Source organism: Doryrhamphus excisus, linkage group LG8 (assembly GCF_037039965.1).
Source record: "Doryrhamphus excisus strain RoL-2023G ecotype Guam linkage group LG8, RoL_Dexc_Guam_v1.1, whole genome shotgun sequence".
NCBI classification, from domain to species: domain Eukaryota; kingdom Metazoa; phylum Chordata; class Actinopteri; order Syngnathiformes; family Syngnathidae; genus Doryrhamphus; species Doryrhamphus excisus.
This window is the reverse complement of record NC_136364.1, coordinates 21832184-21859095: the sequence shown is the minus strand read 5'-3', so window position 1 is coordinate 21859095 and position 26912 is coordinate 21832184. Positions and strand designations below refer to the sequence as shown.

At 37.3% G+C, this 26912-nt stretch overlaps 1 protein-coding gene across 1 annotated transcript in view; it reads right to left on the bottom strand.

The window, feature by feature from the left end:
* The window catches only part of lsamp (limbic system associated membrane protein), a 292224-nt gene extending 266594 nt beyond the window's left edge, over positions 1-25630 (bottom strand). Inside the window, exon 1 of the mRNA XM_058080762.2 lies at positions 25416-25630. Within this exon, the coding sequence (XP_057936745.2) occupies positions 25416-25479 (64 nt within the window). The 5' untranslated portion in view covers positions 25480-25630. The remainder of the gene's footprint in view (positions 1-25415) is intronic.
* Positions 25631-26912: the final 1282 nt, after the last annotated feature.

Genomic DNA, 26912 nt, shown 5'->3' with positions numbered 1-26912 from the left:
GTGCTATATATATCACTATATTGACACTTACTATGGTACCCATTATGGCATTGGATGCTCATATCACCGAGTACTTTGGTACGGGACAAAAAATTAAAAAATTAAAAAAATGTTTAAAAACACTCAAAAAATTTATAAAAATTAATAAAATAAATTAATAAATAAAATAAATTTGCTAAATACAAGGATGAAGAGTCTTGAACCAGTCATGATGTGCTATATATATCACTATATTGACACTTACTATGGTACCCATTATGGCATTGGATGCTCATATCACCGAGTACTTTGGTACGGGACAAAAAATTAAAAAATTAAAAAAATGTTTAAAAACACCCAAAAAATGTATAAAAATTAATAAAATAAATTAATAAATAAAATAAATTTGCTAAATACAAGGATGAAGAGTCTTGAACCAGTCATGATGTGCTATATATATCACTATATTGACACTTACTATGGTACCCATTGTGTCATTGGATGGTCATATCACCTCGTACTTCGGTAAAATTAAAAAAAAAAAAAAAACAATATTAGGAAAGCAGGAAGTGAACAAATGTAACAGTTACTGATTGTAACAGTACCAGATGGAGGGGTAGGATTTAGTAAGCTTTGCTTCTTCCTACTACTTTTGGACATGTGGAACTGGAAACTGATTATGGGATGCACTCAATTGGAATCTGATAAAACCATTACCATTACCATTACCATTACCTAGTGCAACCCAATCAAGCATGATGCTTCAGCAGCGTCACAGCATGATTTACACAAATGTTCTGGGAATCTTGCTACTGTGTAAACACGAAGAGCTACAAGAACCTTTTAGGTCCAGGAACTACAGTTACCAAGAAATAAGTTCCTGTACAGTTGGTGGGAAGAGGCTTAATTAAGTACAAAGATATGTTAAAATCGAATGGGTGCTATTATTTGATGGATGACCAATTGCAATTTCTCCGCATGGCCAATCTCACCGACCTCGCATTCTTCTTCATGTAGTTCACTTCTCAGCCAAAGACCCAAAGACCCACATGTGCCAGTTTGTCATGTTTCACTCCCATCACAGTCCAGTCTTTTATTTTCACCTTTGGGGAAGATTATGATACTTTACTCTCAACAGTTGCCATCCTGGCTTCTCCTGTTGTGACAGGCTGCTTCTTGTCATTCACCATTGCTAGAGGCTCTTAATGCCAAGCAGCTGGTTCAATGGTGGGGGTCTTTCTAACAGACAGATGGGTAACCCCCGGCAATGTGTAGCGGTGTTCATGTGCAACCTTGTCAGTCGATGTTGTGTCTCTTCTGGTCTGCCGCCTGCTGTGTCTTGTCACATGTTTGTGGCTCAGATGCACAAGCGGAGCCTTACCTGATACCTACCACGTGAATTCAGAATAAAAGACATCAATAACGTGAACATCATGGGCACCAAGTCTGGCTTTTTCCTCTGAGCAACACACGGCAGAAACACCATTTACATCGTCCCTTGCAGAGGAAATATATAAATATTTTTTTTCAGTATCACAAAAGGGTGTGCATCATAATTTCATTTAATGGTAATGGTTTTATTTCATTGTTGAACATGCATCAGATTACAATTGAGTGCATCCCATAATCAGTTCCCAGTTCCACATGTCCAAAAGGAGTAGGAAGAAGCAAAGCTTATTAAATCCTACCCCTCCATCTGGTACTTTTACAATCAGTAACTGTTACATTTGTTCACTTCCTGCTTTCCATAATACATTTTTTTCATTTTTTTTATTTATTTTTTTATTTTTTTTTTTTATTTTTTGTCCCGTACCGAAGTAAGAGGTGATATGAGCATCCAATGACATAATGGGTACCATAGTAAGTGTCAATATAGTGATGTATATAGCACATCAATATTGGTAATGGTAATGCTAATGGTTTTATTTCATTTGAACATGCATCACATTACAATTGAGTGCATCCCATAATCAGTTCCCAGTTCCACATGTCCAAAAGGAGTAGGAAGAAGCAAAGCTTATTAAATCCTACCCCTCCATCTGGTACTTTTACAATCAGTAACTGTTACATTTGTTCACTTCCTGCTTTCCATAATAATTTTTTTTTTGTCCCGTACCAAAGTACTCGGTGATATGAGCATCCAATGCCATAATGGGTACCATAGTAAGTGTCAATATAGTGATATATATAGCACATCATGACTGGTTCAAGACTCTTCATCCTTGTATTTAGCAAACATCAACTGCTTGTATTGTTTCTTGAATTGGCTCATCGTTGTGCATTGTTTGATGGTCTTACTCAATCCATTCCATAGTTTGATTCCACATACTGAAATACGACGGCTTTTTAACATAGTCCTAGGGACAAAAAAAATAAAATAAAATAAAATAACGTAGTCCTAGCATAGAAGTGTTTCAAATGTAGTTCTTCCCTGCGATCATATTTCTCCTCTCTTGTAGACATTTTTAGCTAATTGGTTATTTTTAGCCTTATGCATTATTTTAGCTGTTTGAAGATTAACTATATCAGCAAGTTGAAGTATTTGTGATTTTAGAAATAAAATTATGGCATTATGGCATTATGGCATAATGGCGGCATTATGCATTATCCTTACTGACCTTTTTTTGCAGTACATTTAGCGAGTGAAGATTGCTTTTATAGTTATTAGCCCATATTCCCACACAATAAGTAAGATATGGTAGAACCAGAGAGCAATAAAGAGTGTGGAGTGATTTCTGATTGAGAACAAATTTTGCTTTGTTCAATACTGAAATATTTCTGTATTATTATTATTATTATTTCTGTATTATTATATATTTTAAAGAGACATAATTTGCTGTGAAGTGATTAGAAACAGTATACCTCAAATATTACCTCATTTTCTAGGAGCGCTTAATGTAAAATCAAACAATTTAAGGGCAATCTATGTAATATTTCGTTTGGAGCAGCATTTTGTGCAACATTTCGAACTGCCTCGAACCGCCACTGAGTCAGGAACAATAACTTGTATGTCTCTCAGTATGAGTCCGTATTTGACATTAAACTCTCATACTACAATTGTTAATGTTGACTTTTACCTCCCACAAGCTTTCTTTCTCTGCCCATTTGCGAGCTGGCAGCTCTCATCAGGTGATGCTGGACTTGACTCATTTCCTCTAGAAATCAATGGCCACATTTAATCAACTAGCTGGAAGCTAATGGCTTTAGCAAAGCTTGGGGGGTGGGGGGGGGGCACACTGCTTTGACTTAGGCTACAATCAGACAGCAATGATAAATGAGTCGGATGTTCCCCACGGTTAAAAACATTTGAAGGGCAAACTAACAAATGTAACGTCAATGAATAGTGACACCGAAATTGATGTCAAAATGTCACTTCTATCATTGAACAACACTGAAGGCCAAATTGTTTAAAATGTATGAACAACCCCTGTAGTTTACATAATCAATTATTAAGTAAATGTTTGGAAAAACTACCTCATTTAGAATTTGATAGAATGGATGCAAAAAGAAAATAATTACAGTGAAATGTGGACATAAACTTCATCAGAGAGAAAAAAAAAACATAATAAATTTGATTTAGATTTTACTTAGCAGGATGTGGCATACAAACTTATATATATAAATTTGGCCTACGATGGAGATTTTAAATGGAAGTAATTAACCACAATTTTTCTGATGGATGATTGTTGTTTAGCAGGATGTAGTTCTCCAACAATGCGACTTAACTGCATGACCTACACTCATAGTGGTTAATTTCTACTTGTATGACAAATTAGAACTTAATTAAACTGACTAGCGTCTCAAAATTTATTATGTTAGTCTCAATATATAACTACAAAAGCAATCCTCACTCGCTAAATGTACTGTAAAAAAGGTCAGTAAGGATAATTCATAATGCCGCCTACAAAGAACATACTAACTCCTTATTTCTAAAATCACAAATACTTCAACTTGCTGATATAGTTGATATGGTTATTAAAAAATAACCAATTACCTAAAAATGTCATCCAATACTTGGACCACTATACTATACTATGTCTACAAGAGAGGAGAAATATGATCTCAGGGAAGAAGTACATTTGAAACACTTCTATGCTAGGACTACGTTAAAAAACCATAGCATTTCAGTATGTGGAATCAAACTATGGAATGGATTGAGTAAGGAAATCAAACAATGCACAACGATGAGTCAATTCAAGAAACAATACAAGCAGTTGATGTTTGCTAAATACAAGGATGAAGAGTCTTGAACCAGTCATGATGTGCTATATATATCACTATATTGACACTTACTATGGTACCCATTATGGCATTGGATGCTCATATCACCGAGTACTTTGGTACGGGACAAAAAATAAAAAAAATTAAAAAAATGTTTAAAAACACCCAAAAAATTAATAAAAATTAATAAAATAAATTAATAAATAAAATAAATTAGCTAAATACAAGGATGAAGAGTCTTGAACCAGTCATGATGTGCTATATATATCACTATATTGACACTTACTATGGTACCCATTATGGCATTGGATGCTCATATCACCCAGTACTTTGGTACGGGACAAAAAATAAAAAAAAATAAAAAAATGTTTAAAAACACCCAAAAAATTATTAAAAATTTATAAAATAAATTAATAAATAAAATAAATTTGCTAAATACAAGGATGAAGAGTCTTGAACCAGTCATGATGTGCTATATATATCACTATATTGACACTTACTATGGTACCCATTATGGCATTGGCTCATATCACATTGTACTTCGGTACGAGGTATATTATTTAAAAAATAAAAAATAAAAAATAAAATAACTTAAACTGTATTATGGAAAGCAGGAAGTGAACAAATGTAACAGTTACTGATTGTAAAAGTACCAGATGGAGGGGTAGGATTTAATAAGTTTTGCTTCTTCCTACTCCTTTTGGACATGTGGAACTGGCAACTGATTATGGGATGCACTCAATTGTAATCTGATGCATGTTCAAATGAAATAAGACCATTACCATTACCATTACCAATATTGATTTACTGTACCTGATAGCGTTTTGAGAAAAACATGTTGTATTTTAGCAGAATACGAAGTAGTTTTAAATGACCTATGTTGTTAATGATGAGTTGTTAACTTCCATCCATCCATCTTCTATGCCACTTTTTCCTCACTAGGCCTATCCCAACTGTCTTTGGGCAAGAGGCCAATCACAGGGAACATAAAGACAAGCAACCATTCACACATAGAAACAATCTAGAGTCTACAATTAATCTAACATGCATGTTTTTGGAATGTGGGCGTAAAACATATTACCTGGAGAAAACCCACGCACGCACGCGGAGAAAACATGCAAACTCCACACAGAGATGTGCTTGAAACATCCATGTTCTGAATTTGAGTAAATTGCCCGTCAGGCACTTTTAGTCCATTTTGTTCAGTTGTCAGCTGTGCAGGTCTCATTTCCCGTGGTCACTACTGCTGCAACCTCCACCCACACAAAAACCTTCTGACCCACATCCTGCTTCAAAGTGAACAGTGGCTAAGCCACAGTCTCCTGCTTGGTCACTGCAGAATTGTCACCTCGTCCACCCATCTACTTACAGTATGTAGTTGTCTTGGTAAGACGTCCATTTTGGATTGTTTTACACACAGTGTGTGCCTTATACACACACCATGAAGACAAAAGGACATCTAGGACAAACTAAATACGGTAAAATAGGGTCCACATCTAGGACCGGTGTTGTTTTAAATCTTGACAACAATGCGGCATCACTTGCCTCAAAAGTCGTGTCCACACAGTACATGTGGCCTTTCAAGACTGAGCGAACAAATACAGATATATGAATCACTCTGTATATGTGCGCGCACGTGTTTTCAAAAATACTTCCCAACCTACTGCTTGCCAGCTTGAACTCTCAAAGGGGATTATGGGGTATATTGAGGTATAAAATGTCAATTTCATTTTATTTCAAAAAGGGTTTAATGAAGGGTCAACCTGGCTTCTTTCAAGGTCTTCACTGCTGTTGTGAACAATCAGCGTTCCTGCTGATACTTGTGTACGGAACAGTAAATATAAGTAAGTAGGAGTGAGTTATTGTTCTGACCACCGGCCTATAAGCCAAGGGGAGGGTAAATCTTTTGATTTGTGGGCACATTGGCTTAAAAAAAAATATTATTAAATTTATTTATAGGTGGTCATCAAACAGAACATACATACGTAGAACAGAACAGAGTAACAAAATAACACATCCACAGCAACGAAGCATATCACGAGTCAACTACTGCTACGTCGGTAATAACTATTATAATGTTATTCAGTGCCCGCAGAGCATGCTGGGTAGTCCCATGTTGAATGATAGAAAATAGAGTTTGTGAACATCTCAGAAATCTATCTGGAGCTACTTTGTAAGAATTCTCCATGTTATTGCATATTCAGTATGCGTGGATGTTTTACTTTGAAAAAGTGTCATTTCCACTTCCTGTGTGTGTAATACTATTACACACACCACATTTCCCCTCCCTAACATTAGGCAATATACTAAAACAAAAGGAAATAACATTATGTTTAGTTTTTTTTTTCAAGGCTTGTGGCAAACTAAGCTATCTAACTAACTAACTAACTATCATGTGCGCTGCATTTACAATTTCATTAAAACAAACAAACATGTTAACATTAATATTTAAACTCTTTGATTGCTTAACCATGTTGTCTATGCTTGTATTTTATGAAAAGGTACTCTCCTACGATAAAAGTGCTGTGTAACCAACTGATTGGCAGATTTACTTTTTATGGGTATTTTTATTACGAGTGTTGAATTTTGGAGAAAAAAGAAGTGCGGCAATGCTCTGTGACGGAATACCTGCCGGTGCCACGTGTTTTCCCCCACAGTGATTCAGTTGCAGGACACTTTAAAATATTTGTAACTGTCAGAAATGTGACGTGAATCATTTTTTACTTGACGGCCGGACTTTAACTGCTCCCTTGTGTTCAGCTGTTATTCATTCTCTAATGCTTGATACGTGGAGCGAGTGGTTATAAATAGAGGCATGGATGAAGGGCTTTTTTTTTAGTTAAGACCAAGAGAATGATCTGATTCTGAACCACGTCAATATTCTAAGTGGCCATATACAGTAGTGATGGTAAAGTCAATTCCTTGAGACGTCGATTCCATAGACAGTATATACGCACTAAGCAAATACCTCACTGAGATGGTTGGCCCATTGCAGCGATACATTTGTATTTGGCAATTCGGACCCTTAAACAAATGGTAATGGTAATGGTAATGGTTTTATTTTATTTGAACATGCATCAGATTACAATTGAGTGCATCCCATAATCAGTTCACAGTTCCACATGTCCAAAAGGAGTAGGAAGAAGCAAAGCTTATTAAATCCTACCCCTCCATCGGGTAATTTTATAATCAGTAATTGTTACATTTGTTCACTTCCTGCTTTCCATAATACAGTTTAAGGTTTTTTTTCATTTTTTTTTTGTTTTTTTAATAATGCACCTCGTACCGAAGTTCGATAGTTTGAGTCCACATACTGAAATGCTATGGTTTTTTAACGTAGTCCTAGCATAGAAGTGTTTCAAATGTACTTCTTCCCTGAGATCATATTTCTCCTCTCTTGTAGAGAAGTATTGGATGACATTTTTAGCTAATTGGTTATTTTTAGCCTTATGTATTATTTTTACTGTTTCAAAATTAACTATATCAGCAAGAAAATGGACCAAACTTAATAAAGCACCTTTCTACAAATTTCACATATGTCACCCAAAAAACTTGCATATGTGGAACAATTTCATGTGCCCGTCTCACGAAACCCATGAGACCTCGTCGGGTTCACTTTTCACTTGCTGGTTCCCTTATGGTGACCTTGGTAAGTGAGTCTGGCTTTGCCAGTTCACGGGTTCTTCGACTGCTTGGCTCGGTGTTAGTGAACAAGCAGTTCAGACAGGAACAAGAAGTGGAAACGTATGTAAAAGTATATGTGTAATGTAATTCATGCAGTATTACTATGAGTACACACATACATTGGGGTACAAGGATTATAATGGCAACAAACCATTTAAGATAGAAGGCATTTGCATTCCCAAAAGTGACATAAGTGAAAAATCAAAGTGTAGTGCAAACATTTTTTTTGGGGGGGGGGGGCATTATTATAATCATCATTAATATTACCATTTTCATCATTATAGTTGTAACAATTTTTTGATTTTTTTTTTATTATTTAATTTTGCAGACTTCATTGTTTCTTGTAGAGTGCTGTTTTCTGAAATCTGCAGTATTTGTGCTTTTATTATCAATTTATTAGCCCACTTTTTACCCCCTAAGTGTAACATTTACATATCATTTTTTGGATTGCATGTGTCTAATCTTGTGTATTAAAAAACAAGAATGTGAGACTGACAGATTTTGATCGTAAATACAATAAATGGCGGCATCCAGTGCACTGTTGCCGAGCAGCTAACTGCACAACATTTTCTACAGTGTTTGTTTAGCCGATATTCAATATATCATCATTTGTTTTAGCAAACTGATCAACTGTGTCTGGATTATGTTTGCTCCACCCCCTGTTGGTCGTGTCCAAAAGGTAATCCCCTGTAAATCAGTTTTTATATCCACGGTTTAGGGACCTCTTATGAAAACAACATCCAGCTTGCCAGGTCTGAACACAGCACTGCTCCTAAGTAGGACCAACTGTCTTTCTTTTCACTCATCTTTCACTGTTTTTGCCCACCTGAAAAACATTCCTTAATTAAATGTAGTCTGAAAATAAATGGTTAAACATTTTATAAGCGTAGACATTGTTACGTGTGAGTAAATTATTCATTAACGTAGTTTCAAATTTGCCAAGATTATTGCAAAGCGCTTGATAACTCAGGGCAGAAAGGGCTCCAATCTCTCTGGCACACTTCATTAGCCCTGTTAATTAAAGCCTAATTTGCACATTTGCAGAAGCTCCGGGCTCTATAATTCAGTTTCTTTATTTCATTCAGACAACAGCCATAACATACATATCCATATATTAGCCCCATATACATACAGGTATATGGTACCATGCTTTTATGATGAGAAATGGCTTTTTAATGCAAAATGCTGTTGTATTCTACGCTGTGTAAGTCACAGCTTTAAATTATTGTTATTTATTCTAAATTATTTGTACAAATTATTGTTTACACTGTACATTGTTGTTCAAATTTGATGTAATCTATTTATTCTCCACATTATTATTTATTATTTATTGTTATACGGGAGCCAGGCAACGACATTTCGTTGGCAATTTCACTGCTGTGTTATTGTGCAATGACAATAAAGAAAGTCTATGTCTAGTCTACGTCTATGTTTACATCCCAGCTGGTGCAGCTGTACCAAAATATGTTCTTAAATCTTACTCCCATCAAATTTTGCCAATCATTCCCAATTTTTATACTTAAAAATTAACAAATATTTCTTTCCTTATTGGTTTTCATTCTAACAAGAGAAACCGAATTATTTGAGCTAGCTGACAATGAACTTTGTACCTATTAAAAAAATTAATAAAAACTGCAACAGTGCCCCATTTACATAACTGAGTTGTATATTAACCAAGCTGCAGTGATATTGTTATTATAACAGAAAACACAAAAAAACTATATTTATCCGGCAAAGAAACATGACGCCTCACTAGCCGCTCGTCTCAGCATCACTGACAGATGGAAGAGTTGATACCTGGCTCTCAATTAGGCAAGGAAAACTCAACAAGATGCACCTTTGCTGTCAACGGAGATTTAAGTGTTAAATGCTGCCGTTATTAAGGCTAAATCAATGTGCCTAGAAAATAAATTTTGGTAATGTTTTAAATCAAAATACAGCAAGGTACTGTAGTGTACTTAAATTATCTACAATAGTAACGAGAATGTGAAAACAATGAAAAAAACCTTCCAGGTAGTAAAGATAGCCACATTTAATTGTAAATACAGTTTCTTTCAGCGTAGGTATATCTTGTGGCCTGTAGAGAACCATTGGTTTAATTATCATTGGGAAGACTGTTCAGAGAGTCATCAAGTGCAACTTGAGAATTATTGATTACTTATTATTTTCTCTAAGTCTAGGTTGAACACATTTTTCTTCACTGCAGGCATGTGAACCACTCTTGGAGTAGAAGCGCTTCAGGGAAGAGTGATTGCAGATTCCTTCATAGATATCCAGACGGATAAACGCTCCTAAAGTTCCCTTCCCACCTTTGTGTCAGTGTCTGGATTTTGAATTGCAGTAAACCTGAAATAAAAATCCACATCTGCTATAGATAATGGACTTTAAGAGAAGGGAGTGCCCGATTACCAGTAGCGACATATAAAGTGATGTAATGAAGAACAATTAAAAAACACTAAGATTTGTTAAAAAGCTGTAGGAACCATCTCATTCAAATGAAGCAAAAAATCATTTTAACCCTCTTCTTGTGTTTTACATTTTAATGAATAATAAAATCGCATAACATTTGTTTATTGCATCAAGGCTTTTTGACTTTGTCAGGAAACTCTATTTTAACCAAATAAAATCAAAAAAATAATTTTTACTACATTTTAAAATGGTGTGGTTGAAATTATGACCACTGTATTGTTAGGGTCGGTTTCGACCCGGTTATAATAATATGACTATAAAGCAATATTTTGAGCTACAAAATCATAAGTGTACAATTAGCCAACACAATGACAACCAGCTCCTCTTCTCATCATGGAAGCTTCAGGGGATTCTCATTTTGACCGCTTTTCCAGTTTACATGTGAAGTGAATTCACTCATTTGATTGGCTGATTTCACTTTTACAATTTGGATCAAGGAAAAAATGTGAACCAAGATCTGGACCTGTTCTGCTTTTTTATTTCAGTTTATACTAAAGTTCTGTTGCTGAAAACAATCACTTTTTCTACCTTTTCTTGACATGAATATATATGGGTCAAAATTCACCCCAACACCATAGATGTTTCTTTAGTGATTAATACTAAAATGAGAAAATAAATACAACTAATTTATGATTTAACAGATATGTTCTATAGCCCTCAGTAATAGCCAGGTAACAAAAGAACCTTCAATTTATTAATATGATTCCTTTGACGTTCATTTTACCATTTATGGAAATTGAAATGGAGGGGTATAGTGACAAAAAAAGGCCTACATGCCCACACTAAAAGTATTAAAACCAACATTTTCATGGATGAGGAAGCCTAAGAAGGTAACCAAGACATGAGAAGCAAATTTGATGGTAACTTATTGTTTTTCGTGTATTTTATAGCTAATTTAATACATGGGTCAAAACCGACCCGTTAACATAAGAGATGATACCAGAAAGCTAACACAAGAGGAAGGTTAATTTAAGTCTTTACTCCCCAGTTGACAGAGAAGTGTGAACCCAATACGCTATATTAAAGAATAAACTGGTTTAAAATTGTTCTTAAAAATGTTCTGATATGCAGTACCTCAGCAGTGCACTCACGTATGATGGAAAAAGGTTAATGTCGGAAGTGTTGAGTGTGAAGTCAAAAAGTAAGTGGCAAGCATGTGGTAGATTGACAGCTATTATTACAGTATATTTCCAAACTGTCACCCTTTTAGTATGACAGCTGAATCCCCTCATGTAAGGTAGGAATGTGTGTGTGCGTGTGTGTGTGAGAGACCGGATTGACAAAAAAGAAGCAGGAGAAATTGACAGATGAAAGTAAGCTTGTACAGGTAGACTGACAGGTCATATGAAAACTTGTCAAAAAGAGGCTCTCGGTCTACTGACCTCTCCGGTAACAACTCATGAACTAAGCAAACTAATTACCCGCAGCTTCTGTTCACAACATAGTGAATAGCCATGTTTGTTCTTGTGAAGTGTAAGAAAAAAGTAAGTCACAATTCATAGTCAAGTATTTTGTTATCCATAATGAACTTTCCAAGTTGCGTTAAACAGTGTTAGTAAAATATTTAATGTAATTTCAATTTGATTCTGGATTTCAAATCAATTGTCAGTGGGATATTCAGGTATGAGGAATAACATGTATGCAGGTATGAAGGGTTTTTTTTTTTAATGCACAAGACTAGACACACACAAACTAAAAGCACGTCTAAAAACCTCAAGGTAGGGCTTAACAAGAAGAAACAAGATGTTTGAGTTGGTCACCTGTTCAGACACAGTCTCAAGTTCTTGTTTTTTTAATGCACAAGATTAGACACATGCAATCCAAAAATTTATATGTAAATGTTACACTTAGGGGGAAAAAGTGGGCTAATAAATTGACAATAAAAGCATAAATACTGCGGATTTCAGAAAACAACAGATGGAATGATACAGCACTCTACAAGAAGCAATGAAGTCTGTAAAATTAATTAATTTTTAAAAAATCCAAAAATTGTTAACAACTATAATGATGAAAATGGTAATATTAATGATGATTATAATAATGGTGATAATAATAACAATAATAATGGTAATAATGATAAAGATTATAACAACAATGATAATGATAACAATAATAATATTACAATAATAATAAGAGGGGAAAACAAGACTGGCATGAATATGATTATATCTTGCAAAAAGGGGTAGGCATTTATAAGCTTTTGCTTCAGCCTACTCCTTTTTGGGCTTGTGATCAGATAGTTGAATACAAATGTAAATAATGGAAAGTTATATTTTGATTGATGTAAGAAATGCACTGTAATGTTTCATATATTTGCCCAAATAAAATAAAAACATTTTAAAAAGGGTTTATAAAACCTCCACAATGCAACCCGGTCAGAGGCTTGGAGACACTCCCCAGAAATAGAATAACACAAACCCAGCAAAAGTAGAAAAATGAGCAAAAAGGCATAATGTAACTTAAAAATAAAAACGCAAAAATTCTTTACATACATAAAGTATAAAGTTTTTATTGGATGCAGGTATTGTTCAACTACCAGCTGGAACGACCGGGCATCAGGTACAATGTAAGAGTTGTACGCCTCCAGGTTTGGGAAGAGCATCCCTGCTGAACAGACTGCCCGAACTGAACCAGTGTGGTGTGATGTTATTGCACTTCTGCGCTAACCACAGCTTGTTCATTCACAACAAACACCATATTCGAACATATGGATGTCCATAAGCGCACCCGGCACTAGGACACCCTTGACTTTGTAGTCCTATCGTCAGCATGTTTTGAACACACGTGTGATGAGAGTGGCTGAGCTGTCAAGTGATCGCCGCCTGGTGATGAGTTGGATTAGATGGCAGGGGAGGATGGCTGGACTGACATGTAGTGAAGGTGTGCTGGGAATGTCTCCTGTCTACTGTTTGTCAAGCCTTCAAATCTCAGCGAAGGCAGAGCTTCGCCTGCATCCTGTGCGATGACGAGGATATTAAGTCAGAACGGGCAGTATTCCGTGCATCCATTGCTCAGGCAACCAATCGGAACTGTGGCCGCAAGATGGCTAGTGCCAGTCGTTGTGGCGTCAAGCTGAAGGAGTCTTGTAGGACTCCAGAAGCAGCCGACGGGTACCGGCAGACCAATGTAGGGACGAGTTTGGTGAGGCCATAGAGCGTGGTTTTTGGTCAGCCTAACCTTTATCATTTAAAGAAAACAATATTCCCGAGTGCTGGAGAGACAAGTCGGACTGCACCTACAGGGAGTGCAATGTGGTTTTTGTCCTGGTCGTGGCACACTGGACCATGGGAGTTTGCCCAACTGGTATTGGTGGACTTGGAAAGGGAATTGGAGCGTGGTGTCTTACTGGGGCTGGTCCGGGAGTATCGGTTTGGTGGCACATTGGTACGTGCCATTCAGTCCTTGTACAACTGGAGTTAAGTCGAGCCTGTTGACTTGGTGTCCTCCCGGTGGAAGAGCTGACCGTGACCAAACGGTCTGGACTTTCCTACTGAGACTGCTGGCCCCTCGACTCGGAAGAATGGAGAATTCACAATTTCTTACGATTTTTTGCACTTCTCGTTCACTGTCGAATCAGTTTAACCAGCCAAAATTCATACAAGCAAAGGAAATATGCACACAGAGAGAATTCAAACCAAAACCTCCTGGTTTTAACCACATTTCCACTGTGTTGCCAAATGACACCGGTCCAACCTGATAGCAAGTGACAAAAAGGAAGAAACAACACACCTTCCTGCTTTCTTACCAGACTACAGCTGAGGTTATAGTACACACAAGGCACGTAGAATATTCTATGATGTTCAAAATAACTCCAGATGTTGCTTCCATTCAGCTATTCAGTAGATGCTGCACATACGCGCACGCACACACAAAATCTGAAAGGTTCCTGAATGATGCTAGTTAATATTTAACTCAGTATGTGTCCATATTGTTTTCATACAAAATACTGAGTAGGTTTATTTTTTTCATTCTCAATGGGTTCATCGAATGTATCAAATGATACACTATAGACCTATTCAAGGGTGTTATGAACACCTTGGTTGTGAACAAGGACCAATCATCTTTTCTTCCTGAGAAATGCCTACAGTAGCAATACCTTGTACTCATTAACTACAACAATGGCAAAGTCAGTAAACATGACATATTCCAGCAGGGTATCACTGAATACAATATGAGACCGGGAATAATGGTCATGATTATCGAATGTAATGTGACATAAAAGTCGACACATAAACCTTGTTTTGTGATATGAACATGCATGGATATCTTATGATATTTTAAGGCAGCATGGCTAAGACTAGACCAAAATGTGTATTGTGCAAAGGTACACTATTTGCACCATGACTCAGGACATGGAGCTATAACTGAAGTGACGGGGTCAAGGTAGGGTGGCGCAAATTGGGGAGGCACATCCTCACTTGTCATGATAAAAAAAATAATTTTCATGTCATGTTTTGTGAAATGTATCCAGTAGCTTCACAGTAAAATAATCACAATATACAGTATGTACATTCATTACACAATCTGACCTGACATTAGCTTGTGGGAAGATCTTAGTGAACTGCACAAAAAAGTTAAGAGCTAGTGATTCATAAGACTGTAAAGCCAAGTTACAAATGCATTATTTTTCCTGCATGCTCAAAAATTCTGGGTAAAGCTATATCACGATGTGACTCTTAACACATGACTTCAACTCAGACTTTGCTTTGCAGGCCCTGACGGCACACCAAAGTGTATTTGTCAGAAAAATAAGAGCACCGGTAAGGTAGCAGTGGTGCATGTTTTGACATATTTTCACGCTTGCGTATGCAGCGGTTCAGAAGAGGTACGGCATTAAGTGTTCTAATTTCTTCACATGACTGCACACTGCAACGTTTATTCAAATACCTTGATTACAAAAAATGTGATTTTTTTTTTTTCCCTGTTTTGAGGAATCGCTTGTACCTCACCCACGTAAAGGATGAAGAAGGAAGCGTATTTTTGAAGACTCTGGAAGAGTGAACACCGTCACGTGTATCCGTTGTGTCGCGACGCTTATGTACCACAATAGCAGTAACGCAACCACTGATCACAATTGCTATCTATCGTATTTTAAGATGCTAAATTGTGTGGAAAAGTTACTTGTTGGATTGAATGAATTGGATGAATTCCATGAACTGTTTATTCTACATGCAATGGTAATGGTAATGGTAATGGTTTTATTTCATTTGAACATGCATCAGATTACAATTGAGTGCATCCCATAATCTGTTCCCAGTTCCACATGTCCAAAAGGAGTAGGAAGAAGCAAAGCTTATTAAATCCTACCCCTCCATCTGGTACTTTTGCAATCAGTAACTGTTACATTTGTTCACTTCCTGCTTTCCATAATACAGTTTAAGTTTTTTTTTTTTTTTTTTTTAAATAATATACTTCGTACCGAAGTACGAGGTGATGTGACCCTACAATGCCATAATGGGTACCATAGTAAGTGTCAATATAGTGATATATATAGCACATCATGACTGGTTCGAGACTCTTCATCCTTGTATTTAGCAAACATCAACTGCTTGTATTGTTTCTTGAATTGGCTCATCGTTGTGCATTTTTTGAGTTCCTTACTCAATTCCTTACTCATAAAGGCCTACTATTAGCATATGTAATTATTTAACACCCACAATTTCAAAAGTCCATCAAGAATAATTTACCTTACTTTTGCTGTAAAAGTGTTGCACAGTCAGGGTCCTCATTTCCAGGAGTTTGTTAAACATCTGACATTGTTATACCAGGGTGTGTTGACAGACAAACTCAATAAACCTTATTGAATCTTACATGTTTTTTACAGAATAAGACACCCAGAATGTATATGACTAAATGGTTTGGGATTTACAATACAGTCATACATCATGCTGTTTTGTGGTTGGACAAATTTGGACACATTTTTCAGAGCTCAGACTTAAAACTCCACAACATACTGTATAATAAAAGATCTCTAATTGGCCTTCTGAAGTTAAATGGAGTTACATTTTATCATAAATCAAAATTCAATATTGTAATATCAGACATTTACCAAGCATCGGTAGAAGTGCTCTTAATAAATATTATGTGCCCGAAATGTTCTCCACATAGAACGGTCTAATACATGTATGTCTCTACCTCTGATCTTGGAAAACTATGCTGATTTGTATTAAAATCTCCATATGGCCCATATGTCCAGGAGTACTACAGTCCAAATTTGATTAAATTTGAAACGTTTCCAGTTGCAAATAAAAAAAGAAAGACTGACTGTGTGACTGAATCTCATCACTGCATTTGGCTCTGATCATTGCATTGAGTGCCGCCTGCCCAGCTGTCCAGCAATTTGCACACAGGATTTGTTCACCATCACTTGACTCATTTAAATCCAGCTATCCTGAAAGACTTAATGAGGTAGAACCTAAAGCGCACAAAAACAAATAATTTTCTCAGAAATTCACTTATATGAGAATCAAGCCTACAGTAACCCTACAGTTCTGGGTGGTGCTGTTAGAATGACAGATTTGTATAAGATTATATTTAATTAATGCATGGTTGAAAACTTAACCTATTAAAAGTTTCAATCTCATAATTCATTAAAACATCCTCACAAGTAATTTTTGTTTGCAGCAATGCTCATCCCAATGCTGACTAATTGTTACAGTTCACATACATCGCCACAATGGAAAACAACAGAGAGACTCCCTCTCTGGCTGGAGATGAGGGGCAGCTAATGATGATCGAAGCTGAGGTTGTGTCTGTTTGGAACTCACCCTGTCAACTCATCGGATAACATCTGAGGTGCTGCCACGAAGGGCCCCCGCTTTGGCTGGTGATCATCCCAAGACCCGCGGCTGACTAACTCTACTGATGTCACTACATCTATGAACTGGACTATTATGTTGAATTAACTTTGTAAATATTCATTATGTGTCATACGTTGCCCACTCAACATACATTGCAGCCTGGTCATCCTGGAGGGGGGATTCTCCCTTTCTGTGGTCCCTATTCAAGCTATTCCAACTATCAACTTTTCAAATAATCAACAAGACGTTATCACAGAAATTGTCCATTGTGACAATACACTAGGGACTAGCAATTATTTTCTTAGCTGATGAATCTGAAGCTTGTTGCTTCAATTAGCTGAATCATCGGTTGGCCCTACATGGACCGCATCAAAACGAACCAAACACAAACAGTTAACAGTTTGGTCTGTAGTATACCAGAAGGCAAAATCGTTGATCACTGTTCCATAGTCAAAGTTGATGTATGGGAATATCTTGCTTCGCCTAAAACACAAACGTAATGGGTCTGCTTTCATGGATGGCAAAGGAAATTCAAAAATATTCCCCTTGGACCAGATGAAAACAGAGGAAATGTACATTTTAAAATCCCATAACATCAATCCAATACCAAAATATATGTTAATTAATTGGATAATCAATTAATAATTAATAATGAATATAATAATATAATATTTTAATAATGAAATAATTAATAATAATGAAATGATGTGCAAAACACTTTATAAGAATCTTCAGTTTGTGACAAAAATTGTCCATTAAGACTAATGGATAATCAACGAATAATTAATATAATAATATATTTTAATAATAAAATAATTAATAATAATGAAATGATGTGCAAAACACTTTATAAGAATCTACAGTTTGTGACAAAAAATGTCCATTAAGACAAGTCACTAATAAGAAGGGAAAGAGGGAACAGCTATGGATGACAAGAAGAAAAAAAAACATAAAAAAAAATACAAAATACACTACACAAACAATTTATAAAACAAAATATATGATAGACGAACAAAAGTAACATCGCCTATCTGCTGCTTTTGGAAATATTGACCTATTCGCAATGCAAGCTGCAACATGCTAATTGATTTAAGATGTTATAGTGCAGTGTGCATATGACTTAAATAGGTCGTAATTTGTGGGCCAACATACATCATCATGAGTCAATACGGGGTATCATCTGCGTTTAAATCTGTTGGATGGTATTGCTGCAGAGTTTGCATGTTCTCCCCTGAATGCTTGTCTATATGTGCCCTGTGATTGACTGGTGACCACTCTGAGATTTACGCCACCTCTCACCCAGGATAAGCTGAGATAGGCTCACCGGTGACCCTGATGAGGTCAAGTGGTATTTAAAAATGGATTTGCATAATTGGCCATGACACAGGCGCATTAAATTTTTATGGATTTATGGATTTTTTTTTAAATCTGAGTTAAAATATACTGAAAGCCCTTTGAATGATGTTTTCCAAAAGCTACCAATCACAGCCTTTACGGTTCATGTCGCCAGGATGCAAGGCTAGATGTTTATGGCATGTCACACAGAGGGTTTGTAGAGGAAGGAGCAATCCTCGACACAGAAACATAAAACAAGCTTAAGTCCCAAGCTTTCGCAGCACTGGATTTGTGATAAAGAGAATGGATGAATGAATAGCTAAAGATATGAACACCGATAGCTGTGTTAGCTGTGTAAATCGTGTGACACAATAGCAGCAAGACAGTGTAGATAATTACAAATGGAGTGGGGCTGAGTGTCGTCGTTATCAGTAAACACGCAACACAATGTCGTGAAAGTATTTCCTTAATCAACAGTATTTCTTTAATTGCACTTTTTGTTTTCATCCCTCACCATTCCACCCATGTAATTGTTACACAGAGGTAACAATTCTCTGTTGTCCAATCAACAAACAGCAGAGTGTAATACTTGCCTGGTTGGTTGGATATTGGAATACAGTAAAGTCTCGTTATATCGATATCGGTTATAACGAATTACTGCTTATTACGATACTATTTTCATTTCCCGGCAAATTTCTAGTCTTTTATGATATAATTAGTTCCGTTAGTACGATACCTGGTTATTATGATAATCCGGTTACTACGATGCCCTATTCATCTCCCGCCAGCCAATTTGGTCTGCTTATATCGATACAAAAGCAGCTTAAATCAATCTTTGCTTAAGGATTTCAATACCAAAAAAGAACACGGCGAACGGCTGCTTCCAGTCAACTTTATTTTTCACACTTCCACCACCAGAGCGCAGCACACACACCGATTCCCGCACTTCCTGGTTCACAGGTCATGCTCAACCCGCCCCACATAGCTGGCCAAACACATGCCAGCAACAGAAGAACCAACTGACATAGCATACACACCTATTCCAACGAAGACACAAGCGTACAAATACATGTATTTAATTGTGTTGTATTCAGATATCTTTTTATCGCTTGCAATAATCACTGTTTTTCATATGTACATGCTGGCGTTCGTTGGTTCTTCTGTTGCATTGATTTAAGCTGCTCGACATTGTTCCATACTATAGAACAATGTCGAGTGCATTATTGCCCACTTTTAATGCAGTTTGGCGCAGGATCGGATATATCGACAGTCCGGTTATATCGATATTTTTTCCGACTCCCGACAATATCGATATAACGAGACTTTACTGTATTTAAAATGCTCAGTGTGGCACAGGCAGGAAGCTAGTAATTTCCTCGCATCACAAACATGCCTTTCACTACTATATATATATATATATTACTATAAAGATAGACATAAAGACAGCCATGCGCTTCAATGAAAATCTAATATGACATTTGATAGTATTACAGAAATGTATTAAATGCCACCAACCGTGAAAGCATTTAAGTGGAGGTGCAAGGGAAAGAATGTGTACGTTTTCTCTGCCTCATAGGGACTATGCCATCCTTTTATAAATAGGAGCAGCAGATACAAACCACTGAAAGTGATACGTGCTCCGCAACAGCCACATGCAAAGCTGTTGAGACAAGATCGATTGAGAAAACGATTGTAAAATGTGACAGTTTTATTGGAGTAGTCAATAATAATCTCCAAACTGGGGAAATGGAATAAAAGGCATATACGATGAGTCCAGACGCTCTTGTACTACTGTATTCTAATTGATGTACTCACTGAGTGATCTTGAATGTTTGATAAAAGCCTTCAATCTGCTTGATATTCATTTTCCTGATAACTTTGATGTTGAGTGTTTCAGCTGATTGCATGGATTTTACAGTCTATGTTATGTTTTGGGCCTTCTAACAAATTGTACTTGTCAGATTTGCTGCTGTGTTTTGGATATATGACTTTATTTAGAATCGGTGAAGTGCATGAAGAAGATCTTCCAGATTAACTTCCAGGTTATCTCATGAAGGGTGGCCACATCCGATGACGGGTTTCCATCTTCCCGTGTCCTTTGCATCTTCCTCTGTCAATTCTATTCTATCACCTCAATGTTTTCTCAACATCTAGAAACTTCTTCATTGGGCTTGCTCTTCGTCTCCTCCTCGACAGCCCCATCTCCAGCATCCTTCTACCAATATAATCGCACTCCCTCATTTCCACAGGGCCAAACCATTTCAGTCTGTCCTCTCTAACCTTGTGTCTCAGGCATTTAACTTGGCCTGTTCCTCTGATCTGCTCATTTCTAATTCTGCCCATTCTCGTCCCTCCCAACGAAGATCTAAGCATCTTCAGCTCTTTTGTCACCAAGGACTCCTGACACTCTTCTCCGCCCACTCCACCCTGCCTTCACTCGAGTCTTCACCTCTTTTCCACACTATCCGTTTCTCTGAACAGTTGATTCAAAGTACTTAAACTCTTCCATCTCCCTCACAACTATTCCTTGCATCCTCACAGTTCCCACCTGATACCCTTTCATGAACGCACCTCTGTTCTGTTGATCTTCATCACTGATCGTCATTCCCCTCCTTTCCAGCTCATTCCTCTAAATGTATGAAGAACTTGCAACCAAAAGGCGCTAGATCCATTTTGACTGATTTCGAGAAAATCAATGATTGTTAATTACGCACATATCAATCTATGTGGTCATCAAGTCTATATTGCAAATGAAAGAGCTATCAATATATGTCATAAAAATGCATGCTATAAAAATCCTGCACACACCATGTATTTTATATATTTTTTTATTTTATTTTTTTCGGATTTAGCGCCTTTTGGCTGAAATGATGGATTTAGCGCCTTTTGGCTGAAATAAATTTGAAGTCACCTTTAACTTCTTCAATGGCATTGTTGTAAAAGAATGTAAGGTGCTTTAATGTGCTATGCTAATAAAATAATTACAACACAGAAGCCATTCTCAACATACAATACAAAATAATTATTATTAATTAAATTAATAAAAATGTTATTAAAAGCAGTGCTCATATTTGACTGCACCATGAAGGTGACAGTGACAAAAATCATCTCATTACAAACTCTTTACATTGTATGTTTTTTAGTACAAGTAAAATAATGTTTCTCATGAAAGTTGGAGGTGTCAAGGTAGAGACATGCCTTTTATGGCGTAAAAAAAACTTCCATGTTACAGAATACTGTAAAAACACAATTTGTGTTCTCCTGAATTGCATAACATACTGTAACTATCATATGTGTACTTAATGTACACAAACAAAACAGGATGCGCACTGATACTGGCTTTCTGTATGTGCAGTGCCAATTGTATTCTTCTCTCTGATTGGTCAGATTATCAATAGATGGGAAACTTGGGCCAATCAGAATAAAGAATAAAGAAAGGGATTTAGCTCCTTTTGGTTGAAATCTGAAATGGAAATAGCGCCTTTTGGTTGAAAGCATAAATTTCATATCACTTTTTATCATATTTTTTAAAATGATTTCAAGACCAAAATATGTGATTTGGATACACATGACAAAGGTCTATTAAACTCATGAAAAACATGCAACTTAGTGAAAATTGGATTTAGCGCCTTTTGGTTGCAAGCTCTTCATATACAGGTTTTCTTCCATACATTTGGTCATTTGCCAATATGGCTTTGACTGAGAATGATACCAGAACACAAACACACCGTTCTCAGAACACAGAGAAACCAAAGCCAACCAATTAACACCTCTTGCTCCAACTGAGAAATAACGTCTGAAGTTTATTTTTTAAAGTTCTGTAAAGGTTAAAAAGGAACATGTTTTTAATAAACTGACATTTAATTTGAGCCAACATAGAATTACATTATTTAAAAACAGCAGTATCAGTGACTGGTCTGATGAGGCACTTTAAAACTCAATACATAGGGCCAAAACATTAACAATTAGCATCCTTTAAAAACTATATTCAGAAGGTCGTCAACAGGTTTTCTACACTTTTAATGCAAAAATATTGCATTTATAATTAAGGAATTATACTTTTCGGAAAGTCATTTATCATGGTCAGGTCTGGAACCAATTAACTACAATGAACAAAAGATTATTGTGCACTCGGCGCACCCTGATCTCAGATTTGATCAGGAAATTTTTATGAATTTTAGAAGAAAATTTTTAAAAACAGTTACAAAACATTACAACCACATTTATAACAATTCAATGGACAAATGTTATGCGTTGTTTCTTTTTTTACATTTTCATCACAACAGCAGAGGCAGAGCTTCACTGCCTCGCCTGGCAGCACATCTCGTGTATCACAGCATTTGTGCTGTTACGAGGTAATCCAAGGAAAGTACTTCTATGTGTTTCGATCACATTGACACTCCCGTTTTAGACACCATTTGCTTTCTAACACAGGCCGCAATCCATCATTGTGCTTTGCCTGTGCCCATGCAAGCTCCTAGTTGAGGACTGATTTATTGCTGCCATTTAATTATAAAAGTAGACAAAACATAAAGGCATTTAAAACAATCCTGCTCTAAGCACATTGCTCCTCTTGCAGTATTTTTGTTGTTTTTGTGTATTTGTCAGCAGTATCACACAAAATCCCCTCTAATAATTTGGGTCTGGAGTGGACTCTTGGCCAAGCAAAAAAAAAATATTTTGTCATACGTGACCTAGAGGGTTTGGGTCTAAGGAAAGAAAACACATTTTTTATTTGGGTCGTATACTACAAAATGTAAAAGCCGATTGTAAAAAAATACAATCCAAGATTGCTTTAGCACAGTCTTCAATCAATACTGCTTCTATTTAATCATCCGCGTCGCTACCGACAGTTATCGACTAGCTCAGTGCCATATTATCTCCTGCTGGCATGGCACTGAAATACTTGGTAATGTTAGATACATCCAACAGTGTACTGCATATTTTTTTTTCAGGTTCGTCCTTCTAAAATTCATGACAAAAAGACAAAGAAAAGTACAACAGAGTAAATAATTTGATGCTGAATAAAGAGTTCTCGTTTTCTCCCTGCACCCAGTCACTATCCACCTTGCCACTGTGTTGCCCACATCGGTGTATCAGTGCGAACGAATGTGTGGTTTCCATCAGAGTACCCCAGGGTATCTGTGACTACAGATATAGAGTACCACCAGTGTGTGGCTGAGGAGTGAATGAATAATGACTTCACTTCATTGTGGAGTGCTTTGGTAATGGTAATGGTTTAATTTCATTTGAACATGCATCAGATTACAATTGAATGCATCCCATAATCAGTTCCCAGTTCCACATGTCCAAAAGGAGTAGGAAGAAGCAAAGCTTATTAAATCCTACCCCGCCATCTGGTACTTTTACAATCAGTAACTGCTACATTTGTTCACTTCCTACTTTCCGCTGCGTGGTGGGACACTGGATGGGAAGTCACAGTGGCCGTCACCAAAATCTTGATTTTTTTTTTTTTATCCTGAAGTACAGTTGACAATGTTCTAGGTTCAGTCGTCATTACAATAATGTTTAGCACTTTTCAAGGTAAACAAAGAAATATGTGTGGAAATATGGGCTAATAACTATAAAAGCAATCTTCACTCGCTAAATGTACTGCAAAAAAGGTCAGTAAGGATAATTCATAATGCCGCCTACAGAGAACATACTAACTCCTTATTTCTAAAATCACAAATACTTCAACTTGCTGATATAGTTCATCTTTAAACAGCTAAAATAATGCATAAGGCTAAAAATAACCAATTAGCTAAAAATGTCATCCATTACTTCTCTACAAGAGAGGAGAAATATGATCTCAGGGAAGAAGTACATTTGAAACACTTCTATGCTAGGACTACGTTAAAAAGCCATAGCATTTCAGTATGTGGAATCAAACTATGGAATGGATTGAGTAAGGGAATCAAACAATGCACAACGATGAGCCAATTCAAGAAACAATACAAGCAGTTGATGTTTGCTAAATACAAGGATGAAGAGTCTTGAACCAGTCATGATGTGCTATATATATCACTATATTGACACTTACTATGGTACCCATTATGGCATTGGATGCTCATATCACCCAGTACTTTGGTACGAGGTACATTATTAAAAAAAAAAAAACCTTACAGTATCATGGAAAGCAGGAAGTGAACAAATGTAACAGTTAGTGATTGTAAAAGTACCAGATGGAGGGGTAGGATTTAATAAGCTTTGCTTCTTCCTACTCCTTTTGGACATGTGGAACTGGGAACTGATTATGGGATGCACTCAATTGGGATCTGATGCATGTTCAAATGAAATAAAACCATTACCAAAAACATGTGAAATGCATGTATGTATTAAATGTACATATTGAGGTGATAATCCAAATTTGGATATTGTGGCCAGGAGGAGGTTTAGCTTTCACTTAAGTTATTCATTGTAGTCCTTGCACAGTATGCATCATGCAACACACACACACAAGAGCGACAAAACGGAATCACGACAGCGTAAAAGCAAGTCCACGGATATGATAAGAGGTCACGAATGACCTGTGTTGCATACATCAGAAGTGAAAGTGAGAGTCTGATTTTCTCAGAAAATCCTATTACGCAAAGCGAAATGGCATTGGTCCTGTAAGAAAAAAAATCGGACATACTGCAGGACAACCGTTTTGCTTTGGAGGGGAAATGACAAAAGTGGTGTGATATGCATAGTCACACACACACACAAACACACACACACTACTGTACGTGTCAACCCAGCAACTTTGTTTGCATCACACTAGCACTAGCTCATACGCTAAATAGCTGACAGGTGTGTTTGCATGAACTCAAACCACTTCTCAACTCGCATCACAAGCAGGCGCACAACCAACCATCGTACTAATGACTTTCCTCCACGAATAAATTAAAACGCAGCTACGTATAACATAACAGGTTCCCTTGCCTTGAAATCCAAAGAGGAAAGCGACCCCGGGAATCCACACGGTGTGTATCCACAAGTAAGCCATGACGTCCTGTGGTCCGGTCCGAAAGCTCAGTGCTCAAATATTAGACGCTTCGAGGTTAATTTCCACAAAAGGGAAAAAGCGTTGCAGCCGAAGCCGTGAGGAGAGACGGAAAGACCAACTGTGGACGGAGACTGTCACTCCTTCCTGCGATGCTTCCACACACACACACGCACACACACACGCACACACACATATACTGAGATATTAGCGACCTCTACCGGAAACCGGCTCTCCCGGGGCGTGCGCGTGCGCGTGAGCGGTCACCATTCATTCATTTTCTTCCTCTTTTTCCTCACGAGGGTCGCGGGCGTGCTGGAGCCTATCCCAGTGCTGGAGCCTATCCCAGTGCTGGAGCCTATCCCAGCTGTCTTCAGGCGAGAGGCGGGTTGGCCAGCCAAATCACAAGGCACGTATAGACAAACAACCATTCACACTCACATTCATACCTATGGACAATTTGGAGTACCTGGAGAAAACCCACACATGCACGGGGAGAACATGCTAACTCCACACAGAGATGGCCGAGGGTGGAATTTAAACCCTAGTCTCCTAGTTGTGAGGTCTGCGCGCTAACCACTCGACCGCCGTGCCGCCCCACCACCATAGACTTTTTGCGTCTTATTAGTGTCACCGCAAATTCTACACCGTCTGGTCACAAATATATTTTTCAGTGACTATTTCTGTGGACCATCTTTATCTTTGATTATGTCGTGTATTTGCTGTAACATCATTTCCACAAGCTACAACATTTATTTCCGTCCAGGGTTGCATTGATTTTGTATTGATGACAGGACATTCGAAACACTGTGCAAAGCTTCACCCAACTGTCCATCTACTTTTTAATCAGATGTTGGCCAGTCCTTTTCCCGTTTTTGTTGTTTCAGCAATATGTTCTCATGATTGATGTGTGCCCGTGTATTTGGCCCTTCTGAAACAGATAAACACATTTTTCATGAGTGTCCAAAGACTTATGTCTTATTCATTCATTCATTTTCTACCGCTTATCCTCACGAGGGTGGCGAGGGTTGCTGGAGCCTATCCCAGCTGTCTTCAGGCGATAGGCGGGGTACACCCTGGACTGGTGGCCAGCCAATCACAGGGCACATATAGACAAACAACCATTCACACTCACATTCATACCTATGGACAATTTGGAGTGGCTAATTAACCTAGCATGTTTTTGGAATGTGAGAGGAAACCGGAGTACCCAGAGAAAACCCACGCATGCACGGGGAGAACATGCAAGAACCTCCACACAGAGATGTCCGAGGGTGGAATTGAACCTGGGTCTCCTAGCTGTGAGGTCTGCGCGCTAATCACTCGATGTCTACAATGTTAACCCGTTGGAAATGGCAGGCTGTCATTGACCAATAGAACAGTCTGCATTACAGTGTCGTCTTCCAATGAACGCAAAACTCATCACACAGCAGCTT